Source organism: Pelodiscus sinensis, chromosome 3 (assembly GCF_049634645.1).
Source record: "Pelodiscus sinensis isolate JC-2024 chromosome 3, ASM4963464v1, whole genome shotgun sequence".
In the NCBI taxonomy this organism is placed as follows: domain Eukaryota; kingdom Metazoa; phylum Chordata; order Testudines; family Trionychidae; genus Pelodiscus; species Pelodiscus sinensis.
The window spans coordinates 131,806,647-131,824,862 of record NC_134713.1 but is presented as its reverse complement, the minus strand read 5'-3'; the positions used below and the strand labels follow the sequence as shown (position 1 = coordinate 131,824,862).

The 18,216-nt window shown below is 37.0% G+C and overlaps 1 protein-coding gene across 3 annotated transcripts in view; it reads left to right on the top strand.

The window, feature by feature from the left end:
* AKT3 (AKT serine/threonine kinase 3) overlaps positions 1–18,216 on the top strand; it is a 254,031-nt gene that overhangs the window by 166,182 nt on the left and 69,633 nt on the right. For all 3 annotated transcript variants that reach the window (XM_075924864.1, XM_075924865.1, XM_006135203.3), the window contains exons 6-8: positions 5,638–5,769; positions 11,197–11,262; positions 14,402–14,470. In XM_075924864.1, the coding sequence (XP_075780979.1) occupies positions 5,638–5,769; positions 11,197–11,262; positions 14,402–14,470 (267 nt within the window). The remainder of the gene's footprint in view (positions 1–5,637; positions 5,770–11,196; positions 11,263–14,401; positions 14,471–18,216) is intronic.

The window sequence follows — 18,216 nt, the reverse complement described above, 5'->3', positions numbered from 1 at the left end:
ACTTCATTCTCTAGACATTGGAAGATGTATAGAAAATTAGATAGAGGAATTTAGAAAGCAAAGGATGGTCTTGTGTTTAAAGTAGTGAGTGTCCCTGAATGATGAAGATGTAAAGAAATATTTCTAGCAGTTTTTTTTTAAGAAAAAGGAAAAAAAACAGGTTCTGCTATGTGCAGTTGTAATAATCTCTTCATCATGCATCATCACAAATATATGAATCCTGATCTTTTAGCATTGCAACATAGTCTTCTACCAGTTATGCTCCTGGACAAACTAAATCAGTTAACAGAAACTGTCCTATATGAATAGGCCACTAGAGATGGAGGTATGACACACTGAAACAGTGTTTTACCTAGGGATGTAAACTACCACCTGTTCACAGTAATGGTTAACTGGCATCCTGTAACAGCCCCCTTGTGCCCGCCGTGGGAGAAGGAGCTGATTCCTGGAGGACCATCAGTCCTGCAGGCTGAGGGCTGCTCTAGCCAGTCTGGAGTGATTCCCCCACCCAGGATCCTGCTTAATCAGTGAACCAGTTAAACCTAAAATTTAACCAGTTCACTGATTAAATGATATTTTACATCCGTAGTGTTACCTATACATGATTTAGCACCCTATTACCAATAGTATGTCCAGAGATATGGTAGAGTATTTTTGAGAGGCAGTGTGGCTAAATTGAAGGGATTTGGGTCTGTCTTGCTAGAGAGCTTGAGAATCCCCAGCTTATGTAACTTCTCGGTGGACTATAAGACATTGCATATCAATAAGGGTTGTCACACTACAGGTGTGCATATCAATAAGGGTTCTCTATTCCAGAACTCTCAGGACCTGATCAGTTTTGACTGAGAGAATTTTCTGGACCATAGGAGGTCAATATTGTCTAGCAGCATTTCATTGCTTACTATGCTGTTAGAGGACATTTAGGGGTAAATTAACGGTAAATAACAAACAAAACACTAAGAGCTAGGACTGGCGGTTGTAAACAAACTTTATAGGACCATGGGAAACTTGGCCACACTCATGAAAAGTGGATATCCGTCTAACTAAAATAATTCTGGATAATGGATATTTCTGGACGAGAAAGTTCTGCATTAGAGAGGTTCAATTTATAGTACAGAATTAACACAATTTATAAGAAGTGCACTTGGAACTTAAGGTCTCCTGTTTTACTGTATGATGCATTAGTACAGAAATCAGTCTAAACATCAGTCTAAACAACATTTTATAGTTATTGATATAATCAGAAGCACAATTTATAACCATATAATATATCTATCCTGCCATTTGTTTTCTGTATAAGTTTATTTAACATCAGGGGTTTATTGTACAATATGTCCCACACATTTTAGCTGTCACATGATTCTACCCTTAAGCCCAAAGGATTTTGCTTGTGCCTTCTCCATATGGTACACTTATTAGTAGAAGAACATTATCAGATTAAGAAACAAATACACAGAAATGATATTATTCTGCTTTAGAAATGTAGCAAATTGAGTCTGTAAAGAAAATTATCGTTAGAGTATGTGATTTTAATTTTCACAGAAGTGGCTCCATCATCTTCAGTCTGGCTGTTGCTGTAAATCAAAGGTGGTGCTTCTCATGAATAACTTTTAAAACTTTTGTATCGATGTATATTGTAGCTATAGTACCATCTCTAGAATTTTGAAGTACAGTATGTTAGGTTAGGATCTGAAGGTGGCTGGATATCTGTATTTGTTCCTCTCTGCACTCCTTTCTTATGGGTAGGATCTTGCTCTCATTGAAATCAATGGCAAAATTCACTGTTGATTTTAATAGGAACGGAATCAGTCCTTTTATGCATAGAGTATGTTCTTACGTGTTTTCCACAATTTGTTTTAAAGCCTGTTTTCTTTCTCTTCTTTCAAATAAAACATCAATAGGTGGAGTCAATCAGCTCTGTATAAGGACTAACTATGTGAATCTTTCTTAGTTGTTTTGCCTTCCAATAACAGAAGCATTGAACTTGCAGCTCTGCCTTCTCCCTCTTTTCTTTATCTCATACATTTAGTGTTCAGGATGCAAAATAAGTAAGAAGTAAGGGGGGGGGGGGAGAATAAGATCAGAACACTGGAGGAATAGGAGGCCAGGGGAAGGGACAAGAGAAGGCATGAAAGCCCTTCAGGCGTTTGATTTCCTATAATCCTCAGGGAATAATTTGTCCTCTTATCTCATCAAAGTTTTTAGTAGTCCCCACCCTTTCTTTCATCTGGTTGAGAGGTTTCTTCAGTCTCCCAAAGTCCACCCATTGCATTTGTTAGCAAACTTCATTGTGTTGCTCTGCATTGTTTGTCAACTCTCGGTCCCTAAACTCAGGAAGAGACTTTGTCTTCATCACTAGCTCTGCGCTTGTATTAAGCCACTGTTCAGAATCTTTCAAGGCTGTTACCTTTGGAATACCTGCTTTGATGTGATATGCGTAGAAGTTAGACCCATGAGAGCACTGAATTTAGTTTTCACTGGTGGAAATACTAGATTACACATTCTTGCAATAGGTTTGGCTTGTTGCCTTTTCCTTCATACCTGTAAATGTGTTCATCTAGATCGAAGTGTTCCTTTCTCCATTGTTACTATCCTAACTTTCTGAATGAATTTTGATAAGTTGGTACTCACCCAGTCTGGGATGATTCTGAGAGAAGAGATGACTCCTTTTGTAGAGGTCTTGGCTGATCTCACAGATTTCTGACTTTTAGAAGTGGTATGGCAATGAAATGCTTTCACCTTTGTCCTTTAGGTCACAAAGTAGATAATCAACTGCCCTTCAGTAATCAAGTTGTTGTCTCATCCCCAAAGGGGAGAATGACCAGTTTTATAGGTGAAGATACAAAAGATTCTGACTAAGCCACTGTTCTGTTCCATAGGGATTTCTTGTGCTTTTCATTCTACAGGAGTTGTATCTCTAGGCAGTTTTCATTACTTCAACACAGAGAAGAGCAAGAACACGGGGTGTGTCTAGACTGCACGCCTTTTTCGACAGAGGCTGTCGACAAAGTCTATGTCGAAAAAGAGTGTCTAGACTACAACCAGTACTGTTGACAAAGCAAGCCGCTTTTTTGAAAGAGTCTAGATACTCTCTTTTGAAAAAGCACAGTTTGCATGCAGTAGCGCCTTTTTTCAACAGAGTACTATTAAAAAAAAAGGCATTATTCCTTGTAGAATGAGGTTCACTGCCGTCAACAAAACTTATTGTTGACAGAACGCGGCGGTAGTGTAGACGCAGGTATAGTTTTGTTGACAAAAGCTCACTTTTGTTGACAAAACCCTGTAGTCTAGACACATATGGTGTGCTGCATGTTTGTTTACAAGATTGTTAAAACAATGAAGGTGACTTGCTTATTCTGCCAAAGTTCTAATTGTGACTTTTGGGGAGATGACTAGATTACTAGAAGTGGCCATTGTGATTAGAGAATGACCTCCTGTATAACACAGGCCATAGAATGTCTCAGAAATAATAATAGAGCAGATCTTTTAGGAAATCATATAATGCTGCTTTAAAAATTGTCAGTGATGGAGAATGCACCATGACTTCAATAATTAATTACTGTTGCTGTTAAAATTAATGCCTTAAAACACCAGAGCCCTTTGACATGCTTTTTATTTTTTATTTTTCATTTAATTTCATTTTTTAAAAGTTTCTTTACAACTTTTAAAGTTGCAAAGCCAAGTACTGGGAAATGCTAGAATTAACTTATTTGGTGCAACTTTAGTGATGCCCCTTGCGCATATATATTATAAACAAGCTTTAATTATATAATCAGATACTAACTTTTTTCCCATGGATTGTCAGCAGGATTTGAATCCAGGAGCTTTAGATCCGCAACACAGATCTTACCACTTTAACTAAAAAGAATGAATTATGTAGAAGTAGGCTTTTATTTTGTATGTGTATCAGCTATTAGGGAGAGAAATGACATCGGTTTTGCCAAAGGATTATACAGCTACAGGTGAGGCAGCTGTGGTGGATGTTGGACTTTGGGACTCCTGCCTTTATGTTTGTGCTTCTGGCAGCAGAAATGTGATTTGGTGGGTAGAGACATTACAGTCAAGCATGTACCTTTGCAAACTCATCTCCAATGACATCATGGCTACATGGATGCATTGTGAATTGTTTTTGTCTTAGAGGTCTGAACTCCTTTTCCACCTCTGCCTGAAGTGGTTGTGTGCAACATCTCAATTACCTTATTTTTAAATGATAGTTTTCTGTCCTAGGTTGGTAAGAAGAAATATCAACATAGAAATATCACCATTAGTTAGAACTCAGTACACCAAAAGTTATGTTATAGGGGGATTTCTCCCTCTTGTCTTCTCCTTTCTCATCTGTGTGAGACAGTTAGCAAGGCAAATAAGTGCACATGTGGAAAAACAACAGAGTGCACTGTCATTTGAGATGGGTGAGAGATGGGAGGGACAGTTGTCCATACAAGGAATCTTCCTTTTCCTTCATAAAAGAAGTGTGTATGTGTACATATGTGCATATGCACACAGAATCTTTTATTTGAGCAAAAATAACTAGGCATGGAAATGTGTTTAGTAGCCCATTTTTCTCAAAGCAAAACTAGAGACCAGGAGGATCCTTTTGTTGACAAGAAGTTCAGATTTAATGGATCATGTTGACTCTTGCAGCTCTTAAACGCCTTTCTATTGCTAAGACCTTTCTGGATATGCCTTGATTTGTAATAGTTAGAGTTTTCGGGCTCCTTATTGTCCAGATTTTTATATTTTTAAAAGAGAGACACTTTCTTAAATCAATGTATTATATAGTTTTAAATTTGCTATTTTTATTTTCATATTTTCTGTCTGTACGTAATGTTCACAGTATCTTGACACCCTTTATTTGTGCCTTCTGTAATTTCAAAGCTGTTTTTAGAGAGTATCCAGAGGCTTCCCTGAGGATAACTAAACCCATCATGTAAAGAGGGAGTGAGCAATGATAGACACAGCAGGTTCATTTGCCTGCGTGCCCTGCCTGCATGTATCTATAGATATGAAGGTTTCCAGAGCTATTTGCTGGCTAATATTTTGATTTCTTGGAATTCATTTTGTGGTCATTAAATTAAGTGAAAGAAAATAAAATGCAAATATTGACACCAGCCTGGTTCTATTATCCATAGGTTTAAGTAAGTCTGATAAGGTGTTTGGGCTGTTACTGGCATTGTACTGAAGCTAGTGGATTATGCATGTTTTAAAAAAGCTCAAACACCAGTGCGGAACTCCAGTCTCAGCAGCAGCCTGATGTTAAAAGAAGCGTATGAGCGGCCATATTTCTTCATTCCCTTTGTTTTGCTAGAGTTGATAATCTTTCTTAAGAACTGGCAAAATCCATGAATTTCAGAGTTAAGACTCATGGGCTGTTGTTCCAAATCATTACATGTGATATATAGGATCATATATATTATTTGGAGATTTTCTAGGGAACCCTATTAACTGCAATAATTAAATGAATGAATTAAAGATGTAGTTAAAACCTTAAAGTAAAATGTTCTTCACTATTCTGAATTAGATTGTGAAAATCTACATATCTGTGTAACTTGATCTTAATTTCCTGGCATTGGTACTGTTTGATGGTGATAGTGTATGCTGCATAATACAAAACCTGTTCTTGTTTTTTGCTCTATCCAGACAATGAATGATTTTGACTATTTAAAACTGCTGGGGAAAGGCACTTTTGGCAAAGTTATTTTGGTCCGAGAGAAGGCAAGTGGAAAATATTATGCTATGAAGATTTTGAAAAAAGAAGTTATTATTGCAAAGGTAAACTTATATTTTATTATTTTCTCTTCTCAAGTATTCCTTTGGGTGGAAAATTCCATATATAACAGGCAAAACATCTGTGGTTTCTGATGGTAACTGTAAGGTTCTAAAAGGATTTAAGTTTTCTTAATATTTGTGCTTCATGTGCCTTTTCCATAGCCTTTCCAGTCTAGTGAACAGAAAGCATTGGAAAGCATTCTTGCTGTGGCTGTCTGGATCTATGTTTAGGAAAGCACCAGAAAGACTGTTTGTCAGGTTTAAATTAGAAGAAAATGTGATGTTGGAAGTACTGTAAGCTTACAAGAAAAGATTATGTAAAAGCAAACTGGGATCATTCTCAGAATATCTTGCATGAAGTGGAAGAATTAAATACAGATTATATTTTATTCCCTGTCTTGCTAGGTGAGGCAGCTACTCATGAGGTAAACAATTAAAACCTTCTAGTTCCTTGGGACAGGACAATTTGAAGTTTATGCCCGCAGGCTGGTGTTAAAGGGGCAGGATCAAATAGTTTAAACTTAATGTTTGACTATCCTGATATTGTCAACTGTTTCAATTTGATTCTTAGGCTATAGCTGTAAACTCTGCAGCAGCTGTAAACTAATGGGAGCAAGCTCTTCCTTTGGCTAAATTACTCCAGCCTTTGCTAGTGGCGGTAGCTGTATTTGCGGGAGAAGCTGTAGTGTAGCCATAGTTTTAGACTCGAAAAGGTTAATACTAGAAGGACCATTTAAATCATGTAGTGTGACCTCCTGTGCAACATAAACCATAACATTTTATCTAGTTACCCCTCTGTTTTTGCCTAGTAAACTTATTGTGGCTCTTGCAATATTTGGTGGTTTATACAAACCCCAGCTGCTGGTTATTATGTGAGAATTTTATCTTTCATCTTAAAAAAAGTAAGTTTCTTGTCACGTGGAAAAGTTTAAAATTTGAACAAATTTGCTCCAGCAGTCAGATCCAAAGAACCCTAATCTGATGATTTTTGTTGGCGTGACTGGTGATTTTTGTGTGCCTGGGGTTGGCAAAACTGATAACTGTAAAATTCTAATGGTTTTTTTTCCTCATGTGTTTTATATATTTTGCTTTTAAAATATCACTGTTTGTTTTTGCTTTTGGTTAAGTATAGTGACAGGATGAACTGTGCTGAACAAATTTATTAGAGCATAAGCAATTGTGGGTAAAACCCACTTAGTCAGATGAATTGAAGTGGAAGTTAGAGAGGCAGGGATATATATAAGTATATACATTACTTCTGGTAATGAGACTAGTCAAGTCATGGTGGATGTGGCTCATTCACGGTAGTTGATGTGGAGATGTGAATACCAAGAGAGGAAAAATTGCCTTTGTAATGCTTTAACAAGTTAAGATCCCTATTCAGTTCTAAGTTGATTGTATTGAATTTACAAATGAACTCCAATTCAGCTCTCTCCCTTTGTAACTGGGTTTTGAAATTCTTTTGTAGAAGGATGGCTCCTTTCAAATCCATTACTAAATGTCCAGGGAGATTAAAGAGTTTCCCTACAGGTTTATATGTGTTACCTTTCCTGATGTCTAACTTGTGTCCATTTATCTTTTGACACAGAGACTGTCCAGTTTGACCAGTACACATTTGAGAGGGTCGTTGGTACTTGATGGCATCTATATATATATGTTCACTCTGTACGTTTTTGCTTTTAAATATAGTGGCAGGATGAACTGCGCTGTGCCAGAACTTGCAGCTAAGGAGGATGGGCTGTGGTGGCTTAGTGGATGTGCAGGTGGTTGAGCCCCTAATGTGGTGGCTTATGTGGTTAGGTCCTGTGATGGTGTAGCTTGTATAGATATGTGGACAGAGTTAGCAACGGGGTTTGTCACAGGGATAGGCTCCTGGGTGTGATATGTGGCTGTTGGTTAAGTATTTGCTTCAGATTAGGTCGTTGTCTGTAGGTGAGGATTGGCCTGTCTCCCAAGGTCTGTGAGAGAGAGAGGGATTATCAATGATGTGCTGGAGAGGTTTTAGCTGGGGGCTGTAGGTGATGACCAGTGGTGTTCTGTTGTTTTCCGTGTTGGGCCTGTCCTAAAATAGGTACGCAAGAGGCAGTCTTATGACTATCTTTCTTAGTTCCTATTCTGACAGAATCCTCAACCTGGTGCATAAAGGGCTTTTAGGGCTCTTGTATGCTGCCACTTCACCTTTTTCACTCAGTATAAAGGTGCCATAGTTGGTGTGGCTTCTATACCAGTTAGACACAATATGCCGATAGCTGCTGCAGTAACACTGGAAAAAGAGAGTTAAAACAACATCATGAAGCCTGGGGTCAGCGTGGGAGTCCCACTGCTGCTTTGAAATGCCGTGGGGAACCCGGGGTCTAGTCCCAGTCTCCACGTGGTGCTGCCACTTGGAAGCACTCTCCAACCCCCCTTGCTTCCTCTTTTTGATAGAGGCCACAAGAGGTGTGAGTGTGTGGGGGGGAGCAACTAGTCGACTGGCCTGTCGACTATCCGATAAGCATTTGCTCATTGGATAGTTGACGAGTCGTTCACATCCTTATGAGAGATTTTGGACCTAAACTTTACTTTTAATATAATTTGTTTCATTTTCACCCACTTACATTCTGGCATGATTTTTGACAATTACCAAAACTGAAAGGAAGGGGCACATATCCACCTGATGCTCCAGTGGAATGATGCCAGTTTATACCATTGTAGAAACTGCCTTTTCATTTATTTACTTAAGAATGGGGTTTTCAACAGCATTCCATGTTAGCCTAACTCAACATTCTTTGAAATCAAGGAGAGCATAATTAAGCCCGTGCTGAGTTGTTTTGAAAATCCCATTCTAATGCTCTGTAATACCTAGAGCATCTCAGAATCCCAGATTTTAAATGAAATAAACATTAATCTCTAAATCTAATGCTTGTGATATAATAGCTATGAAAATTGTGCCAGAATTGAACAGCAGGAGTGAAGAAGCAAGATGAGAATTAGAATAACTTGATTTTTTGTGGTATTGTTACCAAAATGTGTCTCAAATGGTATTTTGGGATTGCATGTTTGTGTGTCAATGATTTCTTAAATTAGGTTTGCATCTCCGTAGTTAGAATACTGATCATTGACATTCATTGGGGGTTATTTAGTCCTCTGCGCTTCTGGAACTTAAGCAAATATTGAAACAACTTAACACTCCTGTTTTTAAAAATCTTTGCTGTTTTCAATATGCTCAGTTTACAAAAAAATAGTTTCTTTTTCTAACTTTTAGTCCTGCAAACTCAACCTGAGAAAGGAATAACCTGTCAGGAGCTTTTGTACAAGCGGGAATAGAGTCCTCCTCACATGCTACTAGTTGTGTGATCTCTGCAGAGGTACCAAGAGTACATTGCACTAAAATCTTAGACCCTGATCCAACAAACACTTAAATATTTGTTTTTAAGTTTACTTTTATGTGTGCTTCTATTGACCAAATATGAGAAATGTTCTGAACTTATTTTAACAATGTATAGGATGGGGGACTTCAGTATAACTAAAAATAAATGTAGATGATGGAGTAAAAAACAGACAGCAGATATGTTGAATATGAGGGTCCCAATTTTGCATAGTCACATTTCAAAGAAGAATTGTAAGGCAAAAATGTCATGTTTTATTTACTTTTGTTATTTGAATATTAAATTCTCTAAAATGTTTCAGCAGCTCTATCAATCTTAAATAACAGGTACATTTTGCACTTTGTTGTGATCCATTTTCCCCATGAAAATTGAGGGACATTTGGGTGTTATCTTGTTGTTGATAATATAAGTAGTTTGTTTCCACATTGAAGAGGAGGATCTCCCCCCCCCCCCCCCGCGCGCGCACACACACACACAGACACACACACACACTTTCGCTAATAACAGTATAATCTTCTCTTGAATATGGGTATGGAAACTGCTTGTGACCACAGTGGCAAGGGACTCAAATTGTACCTTAGACTTTTTGGGAAAGAAATCCAAGTTGATGCAAACTTTTATTTAAGATGTTAACTTAATGTTAACATTGATTTAAAGCTTAGGATAGTATTGAGAGGTTTTATTACATTAATTGACCATGACAAATATGAAAAATTTTTATAACCAATTATGGCCCACCCATATATTAAGATCCAAGTGCGAATTGCTGGGATCAGAAATAGTCTAATATAACATTATCAATTGCTTTCAGAAAAAATAATCGTAAAGTGAAGAGAAAGGTATTTTTGTTGTTTCCTGGATACTAAATCCATTCTGACATTTGGACTGTAAAACAGGGGAGGGAAATATTCTTATAGCATAGGACATGAAATAGATTTCCAAAAAGTTACTTGACATTGTCTTTTCTAGTTCTCTATGTAACTGATAAATTTCTAAAAATATATTAGAAAATTCTTATGGTTCCTCCACTTAATTGTTTTAATGCCTTCCTGTTGTATGTGGTTGTATATATTCACCCAACATTTTTAACCACCAACTTTTTGTTGTGGTTGTTCTTAACTTCTTGTTTTAACAGTTGTCTTTTCAGCGTGATTTATAACTCCTGGCATTTTTAATTTGTAGTTTAGGGGTATCTTTTCTTTATAGTATAGACTAATTCATATGTACAGTACAATTGTGTTACATTTTCATTATTTCTGTTACTGTTTGAAAAGCATACTCTGAACAAATGTACTTGCTTGGTGGTGTAGCTGATATTTCTGAGTTGCAACAAACTAATCTTCCATTCACTATGAAGAATATCATATCAGTTGCTAGGCAACCTAAACTGTAAGTTGCTGACCCTGCTACACTTTTTAGGATAATTCAGATAGCTGTGGAGTTATTCTAAGGAATTTTCTTTGTGAACTGCAATTCAGACTTCCATTTTTTATTATATTGCATTAAAATACTGTAAAACGCAGAGATTCTTAGTTACTCTAAATATGAGTTAATTGTAAAAATGTAGTGTGCTAATCCTCTGAACACGTAAGTTTTTATATTAAGATTCAGTTGGGTATGCTATGCAGTTGCTTCCCAATTTTTTATCTATCTGCATTTGATACAAAAATAAATGGTTACTCATTAATAAAACGTTATAGATTATTACATGTGTAATATTAGATACGTCACATCAGAACTGCAATATAGGACCCATTATTTATCTGTTATTAAATAATTAATTCCTTAATAATTTCCTCCAATACATAGTGGTATAAAAATTCATCCATTAGCACTAGAAAAAAATAAGTATTCAAATATTGGATCTGTAAATACATTTTTTCCACATTAGGAGATGCGCTTAATTTTCTACTTGTATTTTTAGAATATATTTGAATGGTAGTATTATTTGAAAAGAAATAGCTATTATCAAAACTGAATGTGCTATCTCATTTTAAAATTACATGTATACATTAAATATAATTTTCATCTCTCAATTCATATTGAACCCTTTATTATTCAGGATGAAGTGGCTCACACTCTCACAGAAAGCAGAGTATTAAAAAACACTAGACACCCTTTTTTAACGGTAAGTATTGGGAATACAGAATAATTTTTAAATGGATAATTTTTAACCTAATGGATATACAGTCATTGGAAAAATCTTGTAAATAAATATATTTTAAAACTTTGTATAATTCATGTGATTTAGGATGCCAAATATCTTGGAATTTATGGTAAACTAAATTATTGCTTAGAAAGTACATTTAAGATTTGTGGTTTAGGAATGTAAATGGATTATATAGTTTGATAGAGTTTATATGAGAGCAAAACTTTAGTTAAAAAGTTGAATTGTAAAATTAAAATGTTGCAGTTTTGTATGGATTCTTTTATCCATTAAAATAAAAAGTGCTGGGTTGTAGAACTTTTTTATGGATTATCAATTGACTAAGTAGAAGAAAGTGGATTTAAAACTGTTAGAAACTGAAGATAGGATACTGAAAAACGTGTTTGTCTGGCAATAAACATATAACAGCAATAATTCAGTATCTTTGTTCAATGTGTGCTGATTAAATGTTTTGAAATACATATTATGGATATTAAAATATGTTCACCATTTTTATTATGTATTAGCAAAATAAAGGAAATTAAATATATTTGAAGTTCACTGCAAATTAAAGTTAGTGTATATTTAAGGAAACTAATTTTCTACTATAAAACTAATTTAAATTCATTCCCAATCTCCGTTTATCCAAAAATATACTGAGGACAAATTTTCAAAAAATTAAGGAGAAAAAACATTTTTCCTGTCTTCTGTGTTCAAAAACCAATGATTAGTCATTTGTAATTTTAATATAGAATACTATTATAGATTTGTATAGCTTATTTTTGAAAATAAGGCTAATTACAATATGAACATGATAAACTATATAAACTGATTTATAAAGAAATCATTGTAGAAAGCAATAGACATATGGATGATAAAGGTTTTTTGGATTTATATTAAAGTAAATATTTAAAATCTTATAAAATTATATCAGAAGAAATTAGAATGAAAATTAAGAAACTTCTAGCAAAGTATAAAGATAGTCAAGAAGAATATGGTTCAATCCATTTCAGAATCTAGAACATATGACAGTACGTTAATTATATCTTCAAGTGCCTTGCATGCTTATGATGCTTCAAAAATTTTAGCAATAGTAATTAGAAATCACTTACCACTTGTCAATTTGGTTGTCCATGTAAGATAAAAGAAACCCACACTTGATGACTTTTATCATTTCCTAAAGTGGTAGTGCATGAAATAAGAAAGATTAAATAAATTAAGAAAATTATTATTTATCAGTATGTAGAAAGTAGATATTAAATCTCCTTACCTTTGGCCTCAGGTAACTTTGGTTTTTGAACTCTACCTCCCTATAGATTAGGTCTTTAGGAACTTCCCAAACAGCCCCTTTTATAGTCCTTCTTGAGCTGCTCAGGAACTCATTTTGCTCTTCTGCAAGAATTTTTAAGATTTTGAAAAGTTTTCCTGACTCCCGTTAGGATGACAGGTCAGTCCTGAAAAATTTTCTGAACCAATATCTGAGAGAAATATTGGATTGGGTCAGTGAAAACATTTTGTTTGTTTAATTTCAAAATGTTTCATTTTATTGTAGACATTTTTAATTTTTAAACTATTTTTACTATAAATTAAAACTTGAAATAAATTTTTAAATGTGAAATTACTTAAACTTTTGAAAATGCTGAGAATGGGGCACTAAACATTTCAGGGCTTTAAAAAAAATTAAAACAGGCAATTTGTCAAAACAAAATGTTTGTTTTGATGAAATGGCATTTTTAAATGAAAAAATTTAGTCCAAAATTTGTGGCCAGTTTCTTTTAAGTCAACATAAATAGGGGGAAGTTTATCTGAAATTAACTTTGTTGTTCAGGAAATAGACAGTGCCCCTATATACATACATTGATATAATTTCTTAGTTTCTCTCTTAAAAAGTACTAATTCCTTCAAGTCATATACATTTCAGCTATTCATTATAAACTTTGTATATAGCATAGTCTACTAAGAAGTCTTGTTCATTTTGCTGTTTTAAAAGCTTTTTTATGGAGGCAGAGGCTGACATTATAGCTATACTTGGCAGACCAAGTAGTGTTTGTGGGCCTAACTATGCCCAGCTTGCCCAGTAGCACAAAGGAGTATATGATGCATATGGTTATCAGTGGTGGGGAGTGGGGCACAGCCTTGGCCTTGCTCCTTAAACCACTGGTCACGTAGCTGGTATGTCTGGGAGCTATATGCTGTACCGGGTATAGATCCAGCACAGTTTTCTCCCTCCCCAGAGCAGCCGGGAGAACAGCAGGGCAGTTGACTCCCTTAGCCACAGTCTCCCTCCTGGGCTACTCTAGGGACAGCACAACAACGTGCAGCTCTGCTTACTCTAGGTACGTTGTTAAGTCATGATCTATCCTTTCATAACTACATTAAATCTTACTACACTGCATTTCAAATAATTGGGCCAAATGCATATTTGTAATAGGTTTATAGTCAGTACATTTACACTGGGAATGAATTTGGTCTATCATGAGCCATTCAACCGGGGGAAGTCAAGATTTTAAATTATATGACTAATAATTGTAATATTTTTAAAAAAACATGTATTATTCATTTGGCACTGAAAAACTGTTCAGCATTGTACAATGAATTGAAATAAAGATAGTATTTGCTCTGAAGATAAGAAAGACAGATGTGGGGGTCACATTGAAGGTTCTTGCTTGCCCTACTTCACTCACAGTTTTGTAATCTTTCTTCTTATGGGTACCATGGAAAAAGTGGGTTTGGAGTGACATTGAACTGAGGAAGAGTGTAGTGGTGGAACATAATGTGGGTAATACCACATACTTGGATACAAGAGAGACATTTCATTTCAAAGTCAGATTACAAATGCCAGTAGAAAAATGTGCCTTTTTAAAATGGCAACATGGTGGTTTTAAGTATTAAAAATAATTATACTAATCTACACTGTGCTGAGTGAGCAAAATGTGTAGACTTTCATTGTCAATGGCTCTCATAGTAGTGTTGCCGGTAGAGAAGTAGGAAACAGTGATGATATATTCCAGCAATCAGATTTGTTGGCTTAATAAGATGCAATTAAATTTTTGCTACCATTATAATTGCTAGAAATCAGGATAATATGTGAACATAATTATTTTTTTTTCTTCTTTTTAAGTCTTTGAAATATTCCTTCCAGACAAAGGATCGTTTGTGTTTTGTGATGGAATATGTTAATGGGGGAGAGGTGAGTCAAAGAAAAATATTATATTTACATTGATATTGTTGTAAGTAGGTAATATTTTTAAAGATGTACTTTGTCCTGGCATTTTTTACTTCCTCAAGGTTCACTGGATTTTTAAAAAAAGTTATTTGAGTTTGATTGAATTTTCTTAAAATTAGAAAATATCTATAAAAAGTTTAGGGACAAATTTTCAAAAGCGTGTTTTAATTTTTGTTGTATTTTATAGTGTCTGTACATGACAAAGAAATAAGTTTAGAGTTACAGATAGCATTTTAGCCTTCTGCCTCCTATAGACCTCCTGCAGCCTGTGCTCCTCCCTCGCAAGTTCCATGCAGATTGGTACATTTTTCCTTTTAGCAATTGTTATGTCTTTTGTACAATCATTTGACTGAAAGGCCAAAGATATGGCCTTTGCAGACATCCCATGGCTACCAGTTAGGCCTCATAATCTTTCACGTGTGCTGGTCTTTGAACCAGTCTCCCACTTCTTATTTGTGCTGTTGGTGCAGGACTGTTGGTTCTATTCTATTGCTGCATTTATTCTGTTGGTTGATGTCCTGTTGATACGCTGTATTGCTTACATAGCTAATTTTTCCCAATTTTCCTATGTCAGGTTAACTGATGAATGGGGTTCTTCTTGGTCCTCGTCTTCCTTTCATCACTACTCTGCAGTTGTCTTTGGTTTTGTCTCTGCCACTGTTCTGAGTCTATACCAATCTTATTTGAACTGCATTCCACTACAGTAGGACTTTTACCTGATGCCATTGCTTTGTGTGGCTGTTTAAAGATTAGACTGTAAATTTGCTCAGCTACGTAATTGGCGTCAGGTGCTTAACTCCTTTGTAGTAGGATGCACAGTCATCTTGGCATTCTCTTAACTGCTTTAGTGTTCTGCCATTTGTTCCTCTGCTGGGCTTCAGCAGACAGTCAGTCCTTCATGGGAACCAGAGTCTTGTTACTGTGACTCAGTGGTGTCTCTCTTCTGGGCTGTTGTCTAGACCCTTGGAGGGTATATGGCAATGTTCCAGTATTGCAAGTGATAGGATCCCTTCCTGTCTGTTTTACCTTTGGCATCAGCCTCTTGTCTTTCTTGACTGCCAGCATGGCATTTAGTCTTTTTATTTATTTATTTTTTGATATAGTACATTGTGATCCATTGTCTGAGCCTAGACGGTCAGGTCTTTTACTTTCCTGACAACACTTCTGGCTTGACATGAAGGGAATCCAGTAATTTATATTAATGGCTGTCTACACAGATTCATTGCACACCTATCAAAAATCTGTGAACCCTTGAGATGATTAACACACAATTATGCAAGGTGGGAATGGTGAGAGAGTCAAGAATAGACATTTGAAAGAGTAAAGAAAATGATAAGCAAGCACCAGTCCTGAAATACCACAGTTCTGCAGAGCAGCTAGAGCTTCAGAGTAATGCCTTAGGAGGAGGCCTAAGAGCAGCAAAGTCAGCAGCCCACAGGATTTGCTATTAGAGCCCTGGCAGATGCAGACAAAGGATATGCACAGATAGAAAAGGAGGCAAGAGCTATGATATGTGGAGTAGAACAATACCAACATTTCATCTTTGGGCACAATGTAATTATGCATTCTGATCATAACCTGTTAGAAATTATCTTGAAAAAGGTATTGCTCAGTGCACCCAAGCGACAACAAAAAGTTATAGACTCCAGCAGGTTGATATACACATTAAATACTGAACAGGAAAATCACTACCAGCAGCAGATATGCTGAGTGAGGCATATTTTTCCAGAGCATAACATGGATGGCTTTGTTTCTTGTTTCAGATTTTTTTAAAAAGCTTTGAAAGTGTCAATGCCTCATTCTCTTGTGGAACAGGAGATAGTGTATCAATACTGTACAATACCTTCACACCTCTGAGGGGAGGCACCAAGCAAACCAATGAAACACTAAACAATAGGGTGACCAGATGTCCCATTTTTAAAGGGACAATCTCATATTTAAGCCCTCCTCCAAGTGTCCCTACCTTTTTTAAAAAAAATGGGCCAGTTGTCCTGTATTTTCTTGTCTCCCCCGTCCCATCAGTTCTGGTGGGTCCAGCTGCTAGATGGATCCTTGCTTGCCAGCTGCCCACCCGCAGCAGTGAGTGTGTGTGTATGGGCGGGTGTACAGTAGCTCTTATTTTGTTTCAGCAGTTTTATGAGCAACACATGCGGGTCAGTTTTTTCAGCTTGCTCTTTAGGGTCCATCTCCTTGAAATAGGTCCTCATATTTTGCTTGCATACTGGACAGGCTTATGTTGACTGTTCTTCCTTCTTTCTCACTTTCAGAATTTTTTGTTGTTGTACTTGTTTGCCAAATTAGTAGCTATCATTGTGATGGGACAATTGTCCTGCACTGGAAAACAAAGGGTTAAAGCAGGCATTGGAGAGGACTGTGGTAGGAGTCAGAGGGAGGCTGAAGGCAGCCAATTAGGGCCAAGCGAGGCCGTAGCCTAGAAGGGCTGCTGGGAAGGGGGAGCTAAGTTTCTCCTCAGGGCTCAAGGGAGAGGACTGGCCGCCTAAAAGGGATTGGTACCATGGACAGGGCAGTGCTGGGAAAGGCAAGGGAGCCAGCAGGGCTCCAGTCTGACTAACTCCTGACAAAAGGAACCAAGTTGATATTAGGGTTGCATAGGGCAGCCAGAAGCAGCAGGTCCATCACTCCTTGTTGATGATGACAGTGGCCAATTCAAACTGCAGCTTGCTTCGGAGAGAAAGGGTTAGACTAGGGTTACACTGGGTCACTGAGGCGAATGGTGGGATTAGACATAGCCGGTTCCATGGAAGGGAGGAATACCAGAATGGGAACCACAAAAGGAGGCCAAGGTCTGGGATGCACTTAGGTCCTGGCATAATGGAGGCAGAAAGGCAGGTAATCAAAGGTGAGAGATCACCAGAGGAGGGGGTTCCAGTGCTGGAATAGCTAATTCCTTGAGTGATTAGGAGGAGGTGCCATGGTAGTGAATGGGGACCCCATTACAGTCATAAATCTATAATAATAAATTAGCACTTGGATTTCAAATTTGGATTGGGAGTTTGTCCTAATGACGGCTCAAGAACATGGTGTAGCTGTCTCATAGAGAACAACTGAGGGGTTTAGATCAGAAGGTTACATATTGGATGAAGCATCCTTCAGTCTTCCTGCTTTCCATTACATATGTAACTTTTTTACAGAAATTTAAAAATACTGTACATATTACATAGAGTTGTTAGACATAGCAATTGTTCAGGAAACATAAGGAAGATAGGCAAGACTGTTGGTTTAACTGTGGTTTAAACAGCCCAGACTTTAAAAAGTGTCAAACCTGGAAACTGTGGAAAAATCTAGTCCAATGCAAGGCATCCTTTCTTTTAAGTCCATTCCACATGCCTACCATGGCTGATCCCATTATTGTTGCTCGCACCCAAACATTTACACATGGTAAGGAAGTAAAATACCGTTTAATCAGTTAACTGGTTAAACATTGCATTTAACTGGTTAGCCGCTTAAATGGGATGGGCAGGGCCAATTCCAGCCTGACTAGGCTGAAGCGACCCCCAGTCAGGCTGCAGTGGCTTCCTGCCATGGGCTGCTCCAGCAAGGCTGGAGCACTCCTCCTGCCCATAGTGCGGTGGGCCTGTCTGGGCTGAAGTAGCCCCCTTCCTGCGTCGGGTGGCGGATTGCTCCAGCCCCACCAAGCTGTTGGTTAACCAATAAGTGACATCCAGTAAGGGTGATTTTTGCCAGTTAAA